The 15,536-nt window shown below is 57.3% G+C and overlaps 1 protein-coding gene across 4 annotated transcripts; it reads left to right on the top strand.

The window, feature by feature from the left end:
• The first annotated feature begins 127 nt into the window (after positions 1 to 127).
• Positions 128 to 15,529, top strand: LOC119093327 (UTP--glucose-1-phosphate uridylyltransferase). Of its 4 annotated transcripts, none has more exons than XM_037216274.1 (12): positions 128 to 159; positions 1,256 to 1,316; positions 8,209 to 8,340; positions 9,018 to 9,308; positions 9,584 to 9,789; positions 11,151 to 11,257; positions 11,555 to 11,673; positions 11,833 to 11,971; positions 12,822 to 12,959; positions 13,411 to 13,577; positions 14,362 to 14,466; positions 14,964 to 15,528. In XM_037216274.1, the coding sequence occupies exons 2-12, from the start codon at positions 1,293 to 1,295 to the stop codon at positions 15,069 to 15,071; spliced, it is 1,536 nt and encodes a 511-aa protein (XP_037072169.1). In that variant the 5' UTR covers positions 128 to 159; positions 1,256 to 1,292; the 3' UTR covers positions 15,072 to 15,528. The 4 variants fall into 4 exon arrangements, with proteins under 4 accessions (XP_037072169.1, XP_037072167.1, XP_037072170.1 ...); XM_037216272.1 differs by lacking the exon at positions 128 to 159 and adding an exon at positions 491 to 629 and having other exon boundaries at positions 14,964 to 15,529; XM_037216275.1 differs by lacking the exons at positions 128 to 159; positions 1,256 to 1,316 and adding an exon at positions 3,468 to 3,557.
• Positions 15,530 to 15,536: the final 7 nt, after the last annotated feature.

Here is a 15,536-nt window from a genome sequence, read left to right as displayed (position 1 = left end):
AATACACCAAATACTAAAGTTTTCAAAAGTTCAGATACAAAATGCCTAATACAGGGGGCCAGTTTAAGCAACAGCTGCTTTCATCACTATAAACAAAAACTCGCGTTTTCGCCACGGAGGTGACCTTCGCTGCGGCGCTCGTGAGCGGGTTAGGGAACGGTAAGGATTTGAGTCTACACGTTGGGGCCGGAATAGCCGTGTGCTGACAGAATTGTAGGGATTTTGGAGCTATTTTTACCAGACAGCACACACAAGATGGTATATCTGACATATACATTGCATGCTGGACATTTCCAAACGACGTGTGTGCTTTTGAAGAGCCTCGCACGTCTGGATGGTAGGGCTAACCAAGATTTAACACGAATTTAAAAATTGCATGCAATATGCAGGCCCAGAGTTGTCACGGAATACTTTTCTGGGACTCAGACCACCAATTGATATGAACATATGTGTGGAGACAGTGGCCTCAACACATCCAAAGTTGTTGGAGCCTCAATCATTCCTGCGAGACGTTGCCCTGCACAGGCCTGTGGTTGGTGATTGGTTATCTTAGGGCTCTCCAGCCATTAAGCCCTACCAGAAAGAAGGTGATATGTAATGTGGCAAGCCAGAATGATCCAGGCAGGCATGTAAGTAAACCATAGAGCTGAAAGTAACCCAAAAAAGGTTTGACTGCCACCCTGAAGAGGATATGCTGACAAGTCCCAGATACCTCAAATTTTGCCAGACCTAAGACAGTGCTTATGCTTTTGAACATAGAGACAAGTCACGCTTAAAGTTCAGGTTGCCCTGGCTCTTGCTGTGTGGAATAACTGTGACTTTAGTGAGTTGTCTGTTTATGGTTAATGAGGAACCAGTGTTGTTGATGACTTGGGGAGGCACATGGTACTGGATCTTATGATGTTTATTTGAATATTATGTATTTTGTACATATCACTGCTTAGAATAAAGGCTTTCAGTTTTTTATGTACCTCTCTCACTTCTCTTGCTGTCTCACTCAGTAATGTCGTTGTGCCCAAAATTTCTCTGATGACAATTACCTGTTGATAGATCCAACATTAAGCAGCTACATCATCATTGTTATGTGGTCCAACCTGTTTCATCTTTAAGGTGTTGTGTGCGTGGTCAAGTGATTTAGCTAGGATTTATGATTTTCATGTAACTATGTTGGTTTTCCTTTCATAAGTGTGGTGGTATATACTTCTCAACCATGTCTTCCTGAGCAAAAACATACATTTTGTCTTTTTTATTTCAGGGCCAAAGAAACAACCTGGTCTACTATTACTGAAGATATGGGATCTGATGGTGAAACAAAGGTTTGTGCAGAATATCTAGCTGAGACTCTGGCTTCTGACCTATTCCTATATATTTTTTAATGGATCTGCCTCTGATATTACTTTTAAATTATTTTGATTCCAGGTAAATGGTTTGCTCTGTTTATTGTCCTTCTCTGGAAGGCACATACCTAAGGTCTTAGAATGTCCATTATTGGTAATCAAGACCTTTGGGTTACGCCTGAAAGTCCATGAAATTTCAAGATTTGCAATCATGTCTCGTACATACATACACAGGTGCATAAATACATATATGTCTATGTACTAATATGTGTTCAAATATATACCTGTTTATCAGTTTGTACATGCACAGACAAACATATATGTTATATGATATGTTTGTTTGTGAGTATGTCTACAGACCATACCAGAGATCTGTGTAAGAAGCTGACTCAAAAGTGACTGGTTTTGTTTTGAAGCATGCAGCATGTACAGTAGCAGAGATTTGAATGTGCATTTGATTCCCAGGGCAGTGCATTAACCCTCCAAGGAGGCACTGTGTGCCATGAATGGCTGCTTCATGCTCTCACATGGTCTGGCCCAAATATCCTTCACTTTTGGGTTGCCATGCTTAGGAAAAATTATTTGCTAGTTCTGACCACTCATGTCACCAAGTCTATGCTGTGGTTTGCAAAGTCTCTGGTTGGCCCTGATGCTGAGGAATAACCTTATGGCAACCATTTTTAGCAGAATATTTGTTGTGTCCCATCATTCAGCACAGATAACATCGCCAAAGGTGTGTTGTGTCACTGTAGCTTGCACTGCACAATGTCACACTTACCACCTGTCGGGTGCAGCCAGCAGTGATTTGTGGCTGCACGCCCCGCTGTCCAAAAGCTCCACCTTCTTGAGCGCCGCCGCCCTCGCTAAGACCCAGCTGTGGGGCACTTCCTGCGTCAGCAGCGCGGGAGTGGCACACAGGCTAGGGAATGGGGGTAGCGAGGAGTGGATTGGCAGGGTGGTGCCGCCCAACAGGAAACTCCTGTCTTGTCTCATGCCGCTTATGAGAGACGGCGCCTAAGAGGAAGCTCCCGTCTGGTCTTGTGCTGCTCATGTGTGGATGCGAGGATCGCATTAGGGAAAGGCCACATTATGACACACGTGGAACATAGGTCATCTGGGTCAGGGGTCCAATGGATAATGAGTTCACTGCTAATGCGGGCATAGCAGTAAAGTTTGGGCTTTGCTCGCTTTAATCGTAGCTTCTCACGTGATGTCCACCCACCATTTTTTGAAGGATGAGAGGAAGAAGGCGCCAGTGACCCGCCTTCGATGGCTCCCTGAGTTCGCCTCAACGTTACGGGGCGATGGACGGGTGAATAGGACGCCTGTAGTGTCGTTCACGCTTCGCCGTTGCGTCCTCTAAGAATCGTTATGAGCTGGTGAAACGGATATCAGCGACTTCTCGCATTGTTGCAACGTTTCAAGTCGACCGGTCGGCCTAAATAAGAGACGTGCCGAACTATTGTCCAGTCAGACCGTTCCGAAGAGCACCTGGGAATGCGCTGAGGCGGCGGGCGGACGACTCGCAGGGCCGCCGTGACTGGCGGTCGGTTCCTCCGCCCTCGCACCTGTGCCGCCGTCGTCGGCCGGCCGACGAGCGCGGTGGCGGGGCGTGACTGGCCCCTATGCGGCGCGTCTGGCGGCGGTGGGAGCGGCAGCGGCGGCGGCAGGCGCCGTCCTCGCAGCCCGCCCGGCCGCCGGCCGCCACGCAGGGAGACAAACATCGCGCCCGCCCGCGGGCCCGGCCGTTCATGGGCGGCTCCAGGAGCGACGCCGCCGCTTATCGCCCGGCGGCGCGGCCCCCATCGGCGTCAGCGAGTATGGCGAGGTCCGGTTCGGATTTGGCGTGGCTGACTTCGGTCGCGGAGGAGCTTCCGCCTACCACGGCACGTGCCGGGCCATACGGCTGACGGTTGCAGGGCGCGGCGAGCGTAGTGCACTTCTGGGGTCGATGACCCTGATTGGCGCTGGCCGTTCGCGTAGCGTTGTATCGGCAAGTCGGCACGGTTAGTGGGTCGCGGAGTGGTTTTTGCTGGCGTGTGTCGGTGCGGCCGGTCGCCCCGCTCAGCACGCGCGCCCCGCCACTGCTCGGCCGCCGCCAGAGCCGCCTGCATCTGCCCCTGCCGGCGCCGGACTCCCGTACGAACGGGAGTCTTTTGACGGGCGGCAGTGGTGGTCGACGCACGCGCCAAGCCTCTCGCTAAAATGCCTTCGCACACCGTGAGTAGGTCTGCTTGCCAGCCGCTGGATAACCGCAAACTAACTCCGCCGAAATATGAGGTGAGTCAAGTGGCTCTGCTATCTCGAGATCCCGTGCGCTCCCTCGAGCTTGTGTACAGATCGCATCTTGGCCTCGTTTTTGCATGATTTACAGCTTTTCGCCGGGGCCATGTCAGTTCTTAGGCTGCGTGGGACGACGCATACAAATACAATTCATGAGGACTTCGCGTTTTGCCCGTCCACCTCGCCGCAGACTCCAATCTGGATATGGACCGTAATGCTTACCACCCCTGGCGCCGTCTGTGCATGCATGCGTCCATGGTCCGCTGCTACGAGTCCGCGTGGACGGCTACGGTGTCTGGCGATACGTGCCGCTGATCGTGTCCAGGCCGGCCGGGCGGCGGCGGTGCGTGGGTCAGACGGGCGCGCGGCGAAGGGCAGTGCCCCGCCGACCGGCCCCGGCTGTATGTGACGTCACTACTGCGTGCGATGTCGCGCACCGAGGGAGACGAATTGGAGCACGGTGGCAGCGAGAGAAGCATTCAGGCCGGGGTTTTCGGCGTCATGAGCTCTTACATTGAGAATAAGAGACGCAATATACTGCGGGCATAAGTGAGTAAACAACGTTATCAAGCGAACATTTATATGATCGATTGGTTTGCGCGTTTGCGCGTCTACCACTACCGTGGTCATTTTACGCCCAAATGGTTTTTCGTTGCCAAGGGCACTCCTTTCCACTTACCAAGGGTACCAACGGTTATAAGTGAGTTTATTTCATCATATCTAATGCTTACCTCAGTATCTTCAAATGTGAAACATTCCGGTGAAGGAATGCAATGTTCCTCGGGACTCATGGGCAGAACATGTACTCAAGCAATTTGCCCAGTTGTGATGCGGTAGGCCCAGCATGAAAGCTTACAAATATGGCTCTGTGAGTTCTCCGCGTACAACACCATAGTTCGTTCAAGGAGCGATTCTCGGGGTATGCAATGCGTCCGTACTCCGCTGGAGTGCACGCCTCATGCGTGTACTGGTGCGCGTACGCGGCCTCGATGTATGGGCCGAGATGGCCACCTCACGCTTTAGATGACCTGGGCTGTCGCTGACTTCGGGTGCCGCTGACCTGGGTTGCCGCTGACTTCGGGTGCCGCTGACCTGGGCTGCCGCTCGCTTCGGGTGCTGCTGGCCTATGCTGCGCTCGCTTCCGGTGCTGCTGACCTGGGCTGCTGCTCGCTTCGGATGCTGCTGACCTGGGCTGCGCTGGCTTCGGGTGCTGCTGACCTGGGCTGCTGCGCTCACAAGGGTGAGCTGCTACCCATAAGAAGCGACAGCCGCCGGTGGTGGCGGCGAGAGGATGGCCGCCATCAGCGCCACGACGCTGGAGAGGAGAACTCCGTCACTGGACAGTGGGTTCGGACGCCAACCCGGCCGCCGGTGAAGCCGCGGCGGCAGCTGGTGCACGGGCGCACGGTGCGGCTGGACCGCGGGGCTGGGCTGTGAGTCTGGGCTGGAGAATCTGCTGAAGAGAGCGTGAAAATCCCAATGAGAAGTGCACCGAACTGCGGGGTCACTCCCGCTGAGCACTGTGCAACAAGCAGTTCATAATGCCTGCGCACCGCTATAATTATAGTATTCAAACCACCTGAATGGCTCTCAAAGTGATAGTTTTGTGTTGATATTTTAAAAGATTAGAAGAAAATTTCTAAGCGGACATAAACGGCACAACGTAGCCGTGTTTCGGAAACGCCATTCAACAGGAAAAGGTAGACCCGAACGTGTAGACTGTCACGATAAAGCCACTTGGAACGGAGTTATCGTTCCGTTAGTCCGGAGCGACCTATCAAAACTCGCAGTTCGTCAAGTGGAACGCTTGATTCCACGCGAGCTGTAGCGATATGTTGTCAAGAGGAGATTTTTTTCCGGGATGGGTTCATGACGTCTGTGTGCGGACTGGTGGGGCAACGTGTCTGTGTGCGGTCTGGTGGGGCAACGGGTCTGTGTGCGGACTGGTGGGGCAACGTGTCTGTGTGCGGACTGGTGGGGCAACGTGTCTGTGTGCGGACTGGTGGTGGTGACGTGTTTGTGTGCTGGCTGGTGGTGGCTGTTTTGGCCGTCGTGTTCAGGTGCAGACGTGTACGGACGAGTCTCCGACAAAGAATGGACCGAGCGGCGCGCGACAGTTTGTGTCTCTGGTTGGAAGGTGTTTAGGAAGAAGATGAGAACGGAAAGGTATTTTCGCAGGACCAAGGCAGGGAAGACGCCCGGTGTTTAAATTCGGACACTAACTGATATTTTGACTTCAAAATGGTAGTGGAGGGCACTGGAGAAGAGGGGTAAAGATGATGGAGATGCTGCGGACGTCGAGAAGACTTGACAGGAAGATTAGAGAAACGGCGAGCCAATTATTTCAGCGCTCAAGTCGAAATGATCCCCTCGCGAAAGGTCCGCACATTAATAGTATGGTCCGCGAATGGTCCCTCGCGGATGGTCCGCGGATCAGCGACCTGTGCCCGAGTGTTTGTAGTCAGACGGTTTGCAGTGAGTGTTTGCAGGTAGGGTCAGGTGAAGGGGAGGGGTGTCATCAGGAGCGGGTGTGCCGACTGCGGATGGACCGCTCAGGTGACAGTGCATAATTGCAGGCACGATGGTGCACGAGTCGCAGCTGGGCTGGGAAGGGGGCGCGATCCCGGTGCCGCTGCACGGGACGGGCGGGTACCAACAGCCCTGCCGCCAATGACCGATGAACCGATGGCCGGTGAGCCGATGGCCGATGAGCCGATGGCTGGTGAACCGATGGCCGATGGCTAGTGAACCAATGGCCGGTGAACCGGTAGCCAGTGAACCGATGGCCGGTTGTTGATGAACCGATGGCCGGTGAATCGATGGCCGGAGAACGTTCAGGTCATGATTGGAGTCGTGATGAAACGATGGTGTTCACGTCGGGCATTGAGCTGGTTCAGCGTGATAGTTTTACGTTCGTCCATCCCGGGCCTGTTATCAATGACATTTTGAGGCACACTTCACTGGCGCATGTGTGCCATCACTGGCTGCAAATGTAAAGCTTCAAATACGGCAAGTTTAAATTGCCGGAAAAGAGGATTTTCATATAAGCTGATGGCCCAAAAAGTTGTGCAAAACCTTTCAGGCGTCGACGTCGCCGCGCATTTTTTAAAACTGGATTTAAAATGATGGCTCTAGCTTGTTTGTTTGGCGTAATATACCGTTAATCGTTGGATGTGTGATCAGCTGAACATAAGATCATGCGTCTTTCAGAGCCGGGTTGTAAGATTTTCTGTTTCAACGTTGTAATGGTATGCACGGTACCTGTCTGAAAATGCAAAGGGAAGGGATGTTTCGGCAATATTTCTACTCCAGCGTCTCCAATGTATCTACTCTACTCTTCCCGGAGTACAGAATATCATTCGACTTATAACTCATGAAGACTACCCGAATACCAATGTCAGGCTTCCACCGCCCGACGGAAGGGTTACGCTTCCATACAGCTAAACCTGTCAAAGGCGCAAGAGCTTAGCACGAAAGCACTTTTCCACACAAACAGCGCACCGCGTGTGCTTGGTAAAACGTCCCATGTTGTGAATCGCCCGTCTGATTGTGTCCACAGCTGTGCCTCCTGCTTTACAGCTGGCTGTAGCTGCACCGGCTTCCGTTCTTTTTGCAATAATAATGTGTTTAGATATTATTTTACGAAGTTCAGACCACTGTCGCTAAAGGAGAACCTGTGGTCGTGCGCCCAAGCTCTACCACTTCATTAATGTGACTCGGCACGAGTCGTGCACATTTTCCCCAAAGATCGTTCGTCTTATCGTTTATTTTGAAGCAGACGGCAGAGCTACAATGCATTGTTACCACGGCGGCTTTTGGGAGAACATTGGCCCGGCGCACAGAGCCGGCGCGGTCGGCAGCGGGGTTGTTTTGTAGGTGTGTGGTTTCATGGCATTAAACATGATTTGTTGTTGTTGGTGCGCGGCTGCATGGCTGTGCACATCATGCTGACGCTGCAGGCGGCGGCTGTCTCTGCCCGGCCGGCTAACTAAGCGCTGACGGATGGCACGACAGACCCACCATAAGGTTCGTCGGTGTCGGCTGTTGTTGGCAGGACTTCGCTGGAACGCCGGCATGTGTTGAGAGGTCGCAGGTCGCGGCCGACCCCCGCCGGCCGGGCTGACGCGTAACTGAGGCCGACTGGGCGGTTTCTGATTCGGTACACTGCTTCCGTGGTTCCGAACATGACTCGTTTGCCAGTGTTCCATCCCTTTCGCCTCGCAGCCTAGCCAAGGCTGTTTCAGTGCTGTGCAGTCTGCTCCGCGAGTCCCTGCACTGCGCTGCGGATCCAGTCTGTCCATCTAACCCAGTCTGAGCGTGTAGCGTCGAGTTACTAATGCTGCTTCGCTGACTCGATTCTGAGTCCTGACTGCCGGACCGACTGACGTCACTAACTCACTAACGTCACGGACTCGGACCGGCTTGATGTGTGCGAAGCGGGCCATGGCAGAACGCCTGAGGCTGCGCCAGCCTGTGTGCGACGGCCTCCACCGCACCGAGCCCGGGCCCAGCCATGACCGGCGGCGTCCCCGGCGCCGGCGGCGCCCGGCCCCGCGGCGGCCCCTGACGCGGTCGCGCGCTCCGCCAGGTGTTCGGCCACCGCCGCACCGGCTCGGGCGGCGCCGCCGCCTTCAAGGAGCTGACCAAGCGCGACGCCCAGATCCGCATGGCCACCGAGATGGAGAAGCTGCTGCTGACCGTGCCGGAGAGCCTGCGGGAGGTGAGCCGGGCGGGCGGAGCGCCGGCGGCGGCGCGCGTGCCGGCCGGACGGCGCGCCGCGCGCGGCTCGCGCAGACCTGGACACCCTGTCTCGATCAGGCGGCCGGTTCCGGCGTGCAGCGTGTCGGGGCTGGTGCGCGGGGACGGCGTTCAGCCGTGGCCAGGCGGCTCGGATGATGCAACGTCTCGGCGTCGGCTTTCGAGTGCCGTGGTGATTCGGAGGCCGTGTTTGTTTGCGGGCGGTCCCAGTCGTGTACATCCTTTCACGGGTGTCGTTTGCCGCCCTTGTTGTCGGGTGCGGGTCGGTTTGATCGTCTATTGTGGATGTCGCGGTGGTATAGGGGAGCCCTCTCGAGCGCGAGGGATTACAGGATGCTCACTCTCGAATCAGAAGGGGCGGTCGGGCGGTACGTAATCGTGCACTTAAATCTCCCCGCCGTGAGTGGTGATCTTCCCTCCCCGCCCCGCCTCACGCAACATTCCTTCGTCTCCGGGGAATGTATGGGTAGAGATGCCTACCGCAATGTTACCAACTGTCAGCTGCTGGTCGTGATTCCCGCGGAAGTGATACGCCGCCGTCTCACCCGCCGCCATCGTCCGCAGCCCAGCGTGGCCTGCATCGTCCGTCACCCACTCTGACCGCCCCCCCCCCCCCCCCACTTCTCTCGTCTCCGGCAGTCGTACCGCAGCGAGTCGGATGGCTTCCAGCGGCTGTTCTCGCGCTTCATCCTGGAGAAGGGGCCGCAGATGGTGTGGGACAACATCGCGCCGATCTCGGACGAGACGATCCGCTCGTACGGCGAGTTGAGCGACCCGGCCGCCGACCAGCTCAGCGCGCAGCTCGACAAGCTGGTGGTGGTGAAGCTGAACGGTGGCCTGGGCACCTCCATGGGCTGCCAGGGCCCCAAGTCGCTGATCGCCGTCAGGAACGACCTGACCTTCCTCGACCTCACCATTCAGCAGATCGAGGTGCGGGACGCTCCGCCGCCGGCGCCCTCTGCGCGGATCCAAATGACGGTGACGGGTTCGGGTCGCGGTACCTGGGCTTCGTGTGTTTCCCCATGTCCTGATGGTGGAGTGAGATCGCTGAGGTCATACCACACGGAGGTCATGGTGCAGGTGTCGGTTCTGCCTCTTCGTGTTATCGTTCCGCGTGGCGTCTTCTGCGCCGCTTCATTGTCTGACGTCACGTCCAACGTCACGTGTGACGTCATGCCTGACCCACCTCACCGTTGCGCTCTCAGCACCTGAACAACACGTACAACTGCAAGGTGCCGCTGGTGCTGATGAACTCGTTCAACACGGACGAGGACACGCAGAAGGTGCTGCGGAAGTACACGGGCTTCAACGTCAAGATCTACACCTTCAACCAGAGCCAGTACCCGCGCATCAACAAGGAGACGCTCACACCGGTGGCCAAGACCATGAACGTCAACGACGACCCGGAGGCGTGAGTTTCGCCTCCGCGGATCCTCAGAGCGGACTGAGCGCGCTGCAGCGGTGGAGGGTGACATCACACAGGAACGAAGTTTACTCGGAAAGCATTTCCTTTTAGCCGCAGTGAAAGAGTCGCGTTGGATTGGTCTTTTGGTGCAACTACGGATTACCGTTGTACAGTGCAGTACCTATGTGAGAAACGGCAATGCACGACACCGCCGGCATTCTGTCGAGTCATTTCCTCTTTCATTTGGATGATTTCTGCGTCACGGGATGTGTCACATTAATGAGTCGACAGAACGGCAGGTCGAGTACCTAATGATGGCCGTGATCACTTCCGAGTTCCCCATCAAGTACAGGGTTTGACTCATTACCGCGCGTCTGTGATGCTGCTGCGCCACAGAAGCCCCACTTACCGCTGTCTGGCCACGTCACGAAAGCGCCAGCGTCATCATAACACGGGATGGAACAAGTCGCCAGCATTACCCATCTCTCCATCTCCCACGGTAGCCTTTCGCCGGGGTCCCGCGGGCGGCGAACGCGCCACTCACGCGCGTCGCTCTCTCACGCGCCACCACCGCCGCCGCCGCCCGCTGTCACCGGGACTGGCCGCGTCCGGCGCACCCGCGACATCGTCCCTTTTCCTGCGGCCGCTGTTGTGTACGGTGGAGGGTCTCCGCCTTCTGCCGGCCGCCTGGCCGCTGCCGGCCTAGGCGAGACGCTGGCCAGCGCTGTGCCGTGCTGGCTGTCTGAGAGCAACAGGCCTGACGCTGAGTGGGGTCTGACCGATGAGAGAGCTGGGCCAGACAGTACTGGGTCGGCTATCTCGCTCTCTCGAGGACTCCCAGCCCCGAGTCCCGGGCCCAAATCCCAGCCCCGACTCCCAGCCTCGACTCCCAGCCCCGACTCCCAGCCCCGACGCCCGGCCCCAACTCCCGGCGTCGCAGCTGTGTGGGTCCCCCGGGAGCGGGAGCGGCTGCGGGAGCACCGACCGCGGAAGGCTGCACTGCCTGCCCCCGCCCCGCGCCGCCGGTGGGGCCTGGTTCACATGCGTTCGCCGCGGTGGGGCGCCGTCACCTGCCGCCTGGTCCTGTCGCATACGTCACGACCCCCCCCCCCCCTCCGCTCCGCACACACCGCTCTAACATCTACATCCTGAACAGTGCAGAGGATATCTGTTGTGATGGAAGGGCTTCTCTGACTTATGGACGCAAGGTTCATTGCTTTTGTTAAAAGGGTGGTCATTTATGCTAGTTTTGTATTTGCGTGTTGGCATGTATTTTGTCATTTGGATCTTTGTTTGCGGTCATCGGTCCGGAGCGCGTATTAGCAGTTGTAAAGATGACACCTGTTACAGCGGCGGCTGTTTTCCAGGTGGTACCCTCCCGGTCATGGTGACTTCTATCAGTCCTTCCACAACTCGGGGCTACTTAACCAGTTCATTGACGAGGGTCGCGAATATGTCTTCATTTCCAACATAGGTAAGGCATCACTCGTGATACGCGACATAACCCTGGTGGTCGGCGCGCTCGTAACATCGCCGCCCGTTCCTATCATGCTCAATCCACTGCTGGGTCGACACTGTGCTGCGACCTGCTTCGACGCGTGTCGCAATGGGGCTGCTGTGGGGCGGAGCGTCGCTTCGCTGGAAGTCGCCTCCCCCCTCTCTGTGTGGAGGGGAGTCGCTGATTCAGGAGGCGTCGCCGTCGCGGCCGTGACCCAGCCCGTGCCAGGTCGCGGTCTTGACCCCCCCCCCCCCCCCGCCTTCTCCGCTTCAGACAACCTGGGCGCCACGGTCGACACGGCCATCTTGAGCTCGCTGCTGAACCCGCCGTCTGGCGAGCGGCACTGCGAGTTCCTCATGGAGGTCACCGACAAGACACGCGCCGATATCAAGGTCAGGGGTCAGCCGCCGCGGGGCCGGGTCACACCGGGACGGGACGGGACGAGGAGGGCTCTCGCGTTGCTGGGAGGGGGAGGGGGGAGAGCACTGGCCTGGGGAGATGGCGCCGCGCGGCAGCGGGAATCGGTGGTGATGACACACCCGTCTGTACAGGGAGGCACGCTCTGCGAGTACATGAAGAAGATCCGGCTGCTGGAGATCGCGCAGGTGCCCAAGGAGCATGTGGACGAGTTCAAGTCGGTGAAGAAGTTTAGGATCTTCAACACGAATAATCTGTGGGTCAATCTTAAAGGTGAGACTGTGGTAGCTAGTTCAGAAGCTTACAATGACAGCAGTCTGTGGTAACTAGTTAATAAGCTATAAACGACGGCAAATTAGTTTTACATTGCGTTTGTCAGCTGCTCCTTTTTATTGTCGGCGAGTGCTTGTACTTTACCAAAGGTCTGCCGTAATTTCTCGGCAAGTATCGCAGTGCTTCAGTGCACTGCACATGATCCTGATATGGCGCGAAGGCTCGCCTCGTAGACTTTGCCCGATAGGCCGTCGCCGAGTCGATCGTGTCGTGAGATATTGCACAAGGAAGCCCCTCGGTGCGCCGGCACCTTGCGGCGTCTGGCGCTGCAGTCCAGTTGGTGCAGGCTGAACGGCTACGTCACCTCCACCGTCGTGACGTGGCCGGCGATATGCGCCCAGCTCGGCTCAAACTCGGCTCGACTGTGAAAGCCACGTCAGCCCGGCCACTTGACGGCGTGCTTGTAACCCGCGTCAGCGACCGTGCGTGTGTGTCGGTGGACTTGGCGGAACGAGGGGTCGTCGCGATTTGGGCTGGCCGTAGTTTCGTTATCTCTGGGCTGTTAAGTGAGGTACGACTTCTCAGACGATGCCGTCGGTCGCGTCAGGTGGTAAAGCTGCGACTATGCGATACCTGCGACACTTTCGAAATCACGGATCTCTAATCTGTACCGTGGAGTACTAACATCCCAGACGACGTCATTGTGCCCGCTGAAAGGCCCCAGCTACGGCATTCCCACGACTAGACACTTCATTCCACGAACCGTTCCTCTCCATCGATGATGACGCAACCGTCACCGCCGCTGCCGTCGCCGCCACCGCCCGCGCGTGACCCCGGTTCACTCTGGCAGCCGTAAAGCGGGTGCTGGAGCAGGAGCTGCTCACCATGGAGATCATCGTCAACCCCAAGACGCTGCCCAACGGCACCAACGTCATCCAGCTGGAGACGGCCGTCGGTGCCGCCATGAAGTGCTTCAACGGCGCCACCGGTCAGTCTCTTCCGGCGCCGTCAGCCCCCGCCGCCGTGCCGCCTGTCTGGTGTGGCGGCCGTCTGGCAGATTCTCGTATTTCTATATGTTCTCCAAAGCTCATGGTTTGTCTGTCTCGCTCGCGTGTTATGTCTCGTGCGGTTTTCATTTACACGTGGCAGGGGTCAGACACCAGACGCCGTGTTGGTTCAGTCCGTCGCCTTCGACCGGGCCGATGGTTCGGTATTGGTGACAGTCGGAGCTGTTCTTCTAGCTCGGCATGTGCGATGGGGCGGCATTGGTGAGAGTCGGAGCTGTTCTAGCTCGGCCTGTGCGATGGGGCGGCATTGGTGACAGTCAGAGCTGCTCGTCTAGCTGGGCCGGTGCGATGGGGCGGCATTGGTGACAGTCAGAGCTGCTCGTCCGGCTCGACCAGTGCGGTGTCATGACGTCTGCTGTTCCCTCGCGCCAGGCATCAACGTGCCCCGGCGGCGCTTCCTGCCGGTGAAGAAGACGGACGACCTGCTCCTGGTGATGTCGAACCTCTACAACCTGAATCAGGGCAACCTGGTCATGTCGCCGCTGCGACAGTTCGCCTCCACCCCACTGGTCAAGCTCGGTCCCAACCACTTCGCTAAGGTGAGCGGCACCACGCGCAGAGACCCGGCCTGAAACGCGGCGACGCGCGGTCGTGGGGGAGGTGGGGGGAGGGGTTCTGGATTCGTTTTGTTTTCATTTTCCTTCAGGCAGCATTTTCATGCATTTTCTGATGGACGCTGGCGGCTCTCCGTTGGTCAAACTTGTAGATCAAGGTAAGTTTTACTCTCGTTGATGTGTACTGTACGTCTTTAAAACGCGTTGGATTGATCAAAATGGTCGAGTTTGCAGCGAATTCTAACATGGATGAGCTGACAATACTAAGTCTGTGAGAGTTCGTTAGTATCTCCAAAGTTAATTTCCTCCTTGTTAAAGTATCTCTTGGTATCGCCGGAGCGTGGCGGCACCGAAGGCAGTCAACAGCAGCAGCGTTCCAAAACTGTGTTGAACGGTGCAAACATATTTTCCTGCTTTGAGAGGTACGTGTAGCGTTCAAAAGGCAACACTGCACTCACTGCACTTACTGTTTCTGTCACACCCTGTGGTCGCCTCAAGTCCTTTCCACACACCCAACCCGCACGCCCCACCCCACCCCATTTCGCCCCAGACCGGGCCGGCCGTCAGGCGAATGGCAGTCCCTGGCCGGCGAGCCCAACCGGCGACCGGGGCTTTAGGGCGCCTCAGTCGCACTGCTGTTTAGCGTCGGGTGACGGACGTGACGCACGTGACGCACGTGGCGGACGTGACGGGTTGACGAGCGTGACGGACGTGGCGGACGTGACGGGTTGACGAGCGTGACGGCGTGACCGCTTGCGCCCGCCGCCAGGTGGCCCACTTCCTGAAGCGGTTCGCCTCCATCCCGGACATCATGGAGCTGGACCATCTGACCGTCTCTGGTGACGTCACGTTCGGCAAGGACGTCTCGCTGAGGGTGGGTGACGTCACGCCGTGGCGCCGTGACGTGGCGTCGGTGATCTTTGGATCCCATTTTCGCCGCACTGGCGTAAACGCCGGACCGCAGTAATGTTTCGGCAGCTTGGATTGTTTTGCATAGGTCGTGGGCGGGTGGGACATCAGGGCGAACTGAACACCGGTAATTACGTGCAGGCCTGAACAAAACCACCTCTGGGGTGTGAACGCCCAAATCTCACAGCGACTGAAGCTGGACAAACCGAAACGAGCCCCGGCAGAACAAAAGGAGGCGTGATTTGGACGGTGCGCTTCTTCAACGATGTCGCGGCAGGCTGGCCTCCGTCACACAAGCTGCGCTGTGTCTCTGTGAAATGTACAAGCGCACGACTCGCTCTGTTGGCTCGATTTGGCGCCGCGAGGCGCCAGTGCGCTACTGTCTGTGGTTCTGACATGACATCGTGCGTGACATGACACCGTCCCGCGCTGACACGGCACTGACACGGCGGTGCGCGGCAGGGTGCGGTGATCATCGTGGCGAACCATGGCGACCGAATCGACATCCCGGACGGCGCGCGGCTCGAGAACAAGGTCATATCGGGCAACCTGCGCATCCTGGACCACTAGGCGACTCCGCCAACGCCTCTGGCGGCCGGCCGGCGCACCACGGCCGCCGGCCGGCCGCCGCCGCCGCGTCCGGCCACGTGCAATGAAGACCGCGGACAATTTGGTCCGACAGATATTAACTGTAGTGGACGTAGAACGGTACTCGAACAAGTGGCTACCTCGCTTGCCACCCCGCCGTGCACATGCCGCCTGTTACCGCCGCGGGTCGCGTGGGCGTTTGTTACAGTCCGTCAGCAGACGGAGTCCGGGAGTGGGCGGGTCGCCCGCGGGGGCGCAGGACGCTGTAGGAGGTGGGGGCACGTGCCATGATTTTAGCCAGCTGAGGCTTGCGGATAGTCGCCGCTCCCTAGCGCTGCTCCCTGGTGAAACGGGCGTTGCCATGGTAGCTACGGTAGTTGTAGGTGAAGGGACGGGGCACGAGGGTGGGGCATGCCGCTTCGCATTGTACAAATATCCGACCTTGTC

The sequence above is a fragment of the Pollicipes pollicipes genome, unplaced genomic scaffold, assembly GCF_011947565.3.
Source record: "Pollicipes pollicipes isolate AB1234 unplaced genomic scaffold, Ppol_2.1 Scaffold_4002;HRSCAF=4701_pilon_pilon_pilon, whole genome shotgun sequence".
Taxonomy (NCBI): domain Eukaryota; kingdom Metazoa; phylum Arthropoda; class Thecostraca; order Pollicipedomorpha; family Pollicipedidae; genus Pollicipes; species Pollicipes pollicipes.
Note: the sequence above shows the minus strand (reverse complement) of the source record. Positions and strands in the feature narration are given on the sequence as shown.

Excerpts from the sequence above, each read along its gene's own strand:
- LOC119093327 (XM_037216272.1), top strand. The coding sequence starts at position 598 with ATGTGGCAAGCCAGAATGATCCAGGCAGGCAT. Across the intron at positions 8,341-9,017 it reads TGCCGGAGAGCCTGCGGGAG|TCGTACCGCAGCGAGTCGGA; the intron begins GTGAGCCGGGCG and ends CGTCTCCGGCAG. Across the intron at positions 11,972-12,821 it reads TCTGTGGGTCAATCTTAAAG|CCGTAAAGCGGGTGCTGGAG; the intron begins GTGAGACTGTGG and ends TCACTCTGGCAG.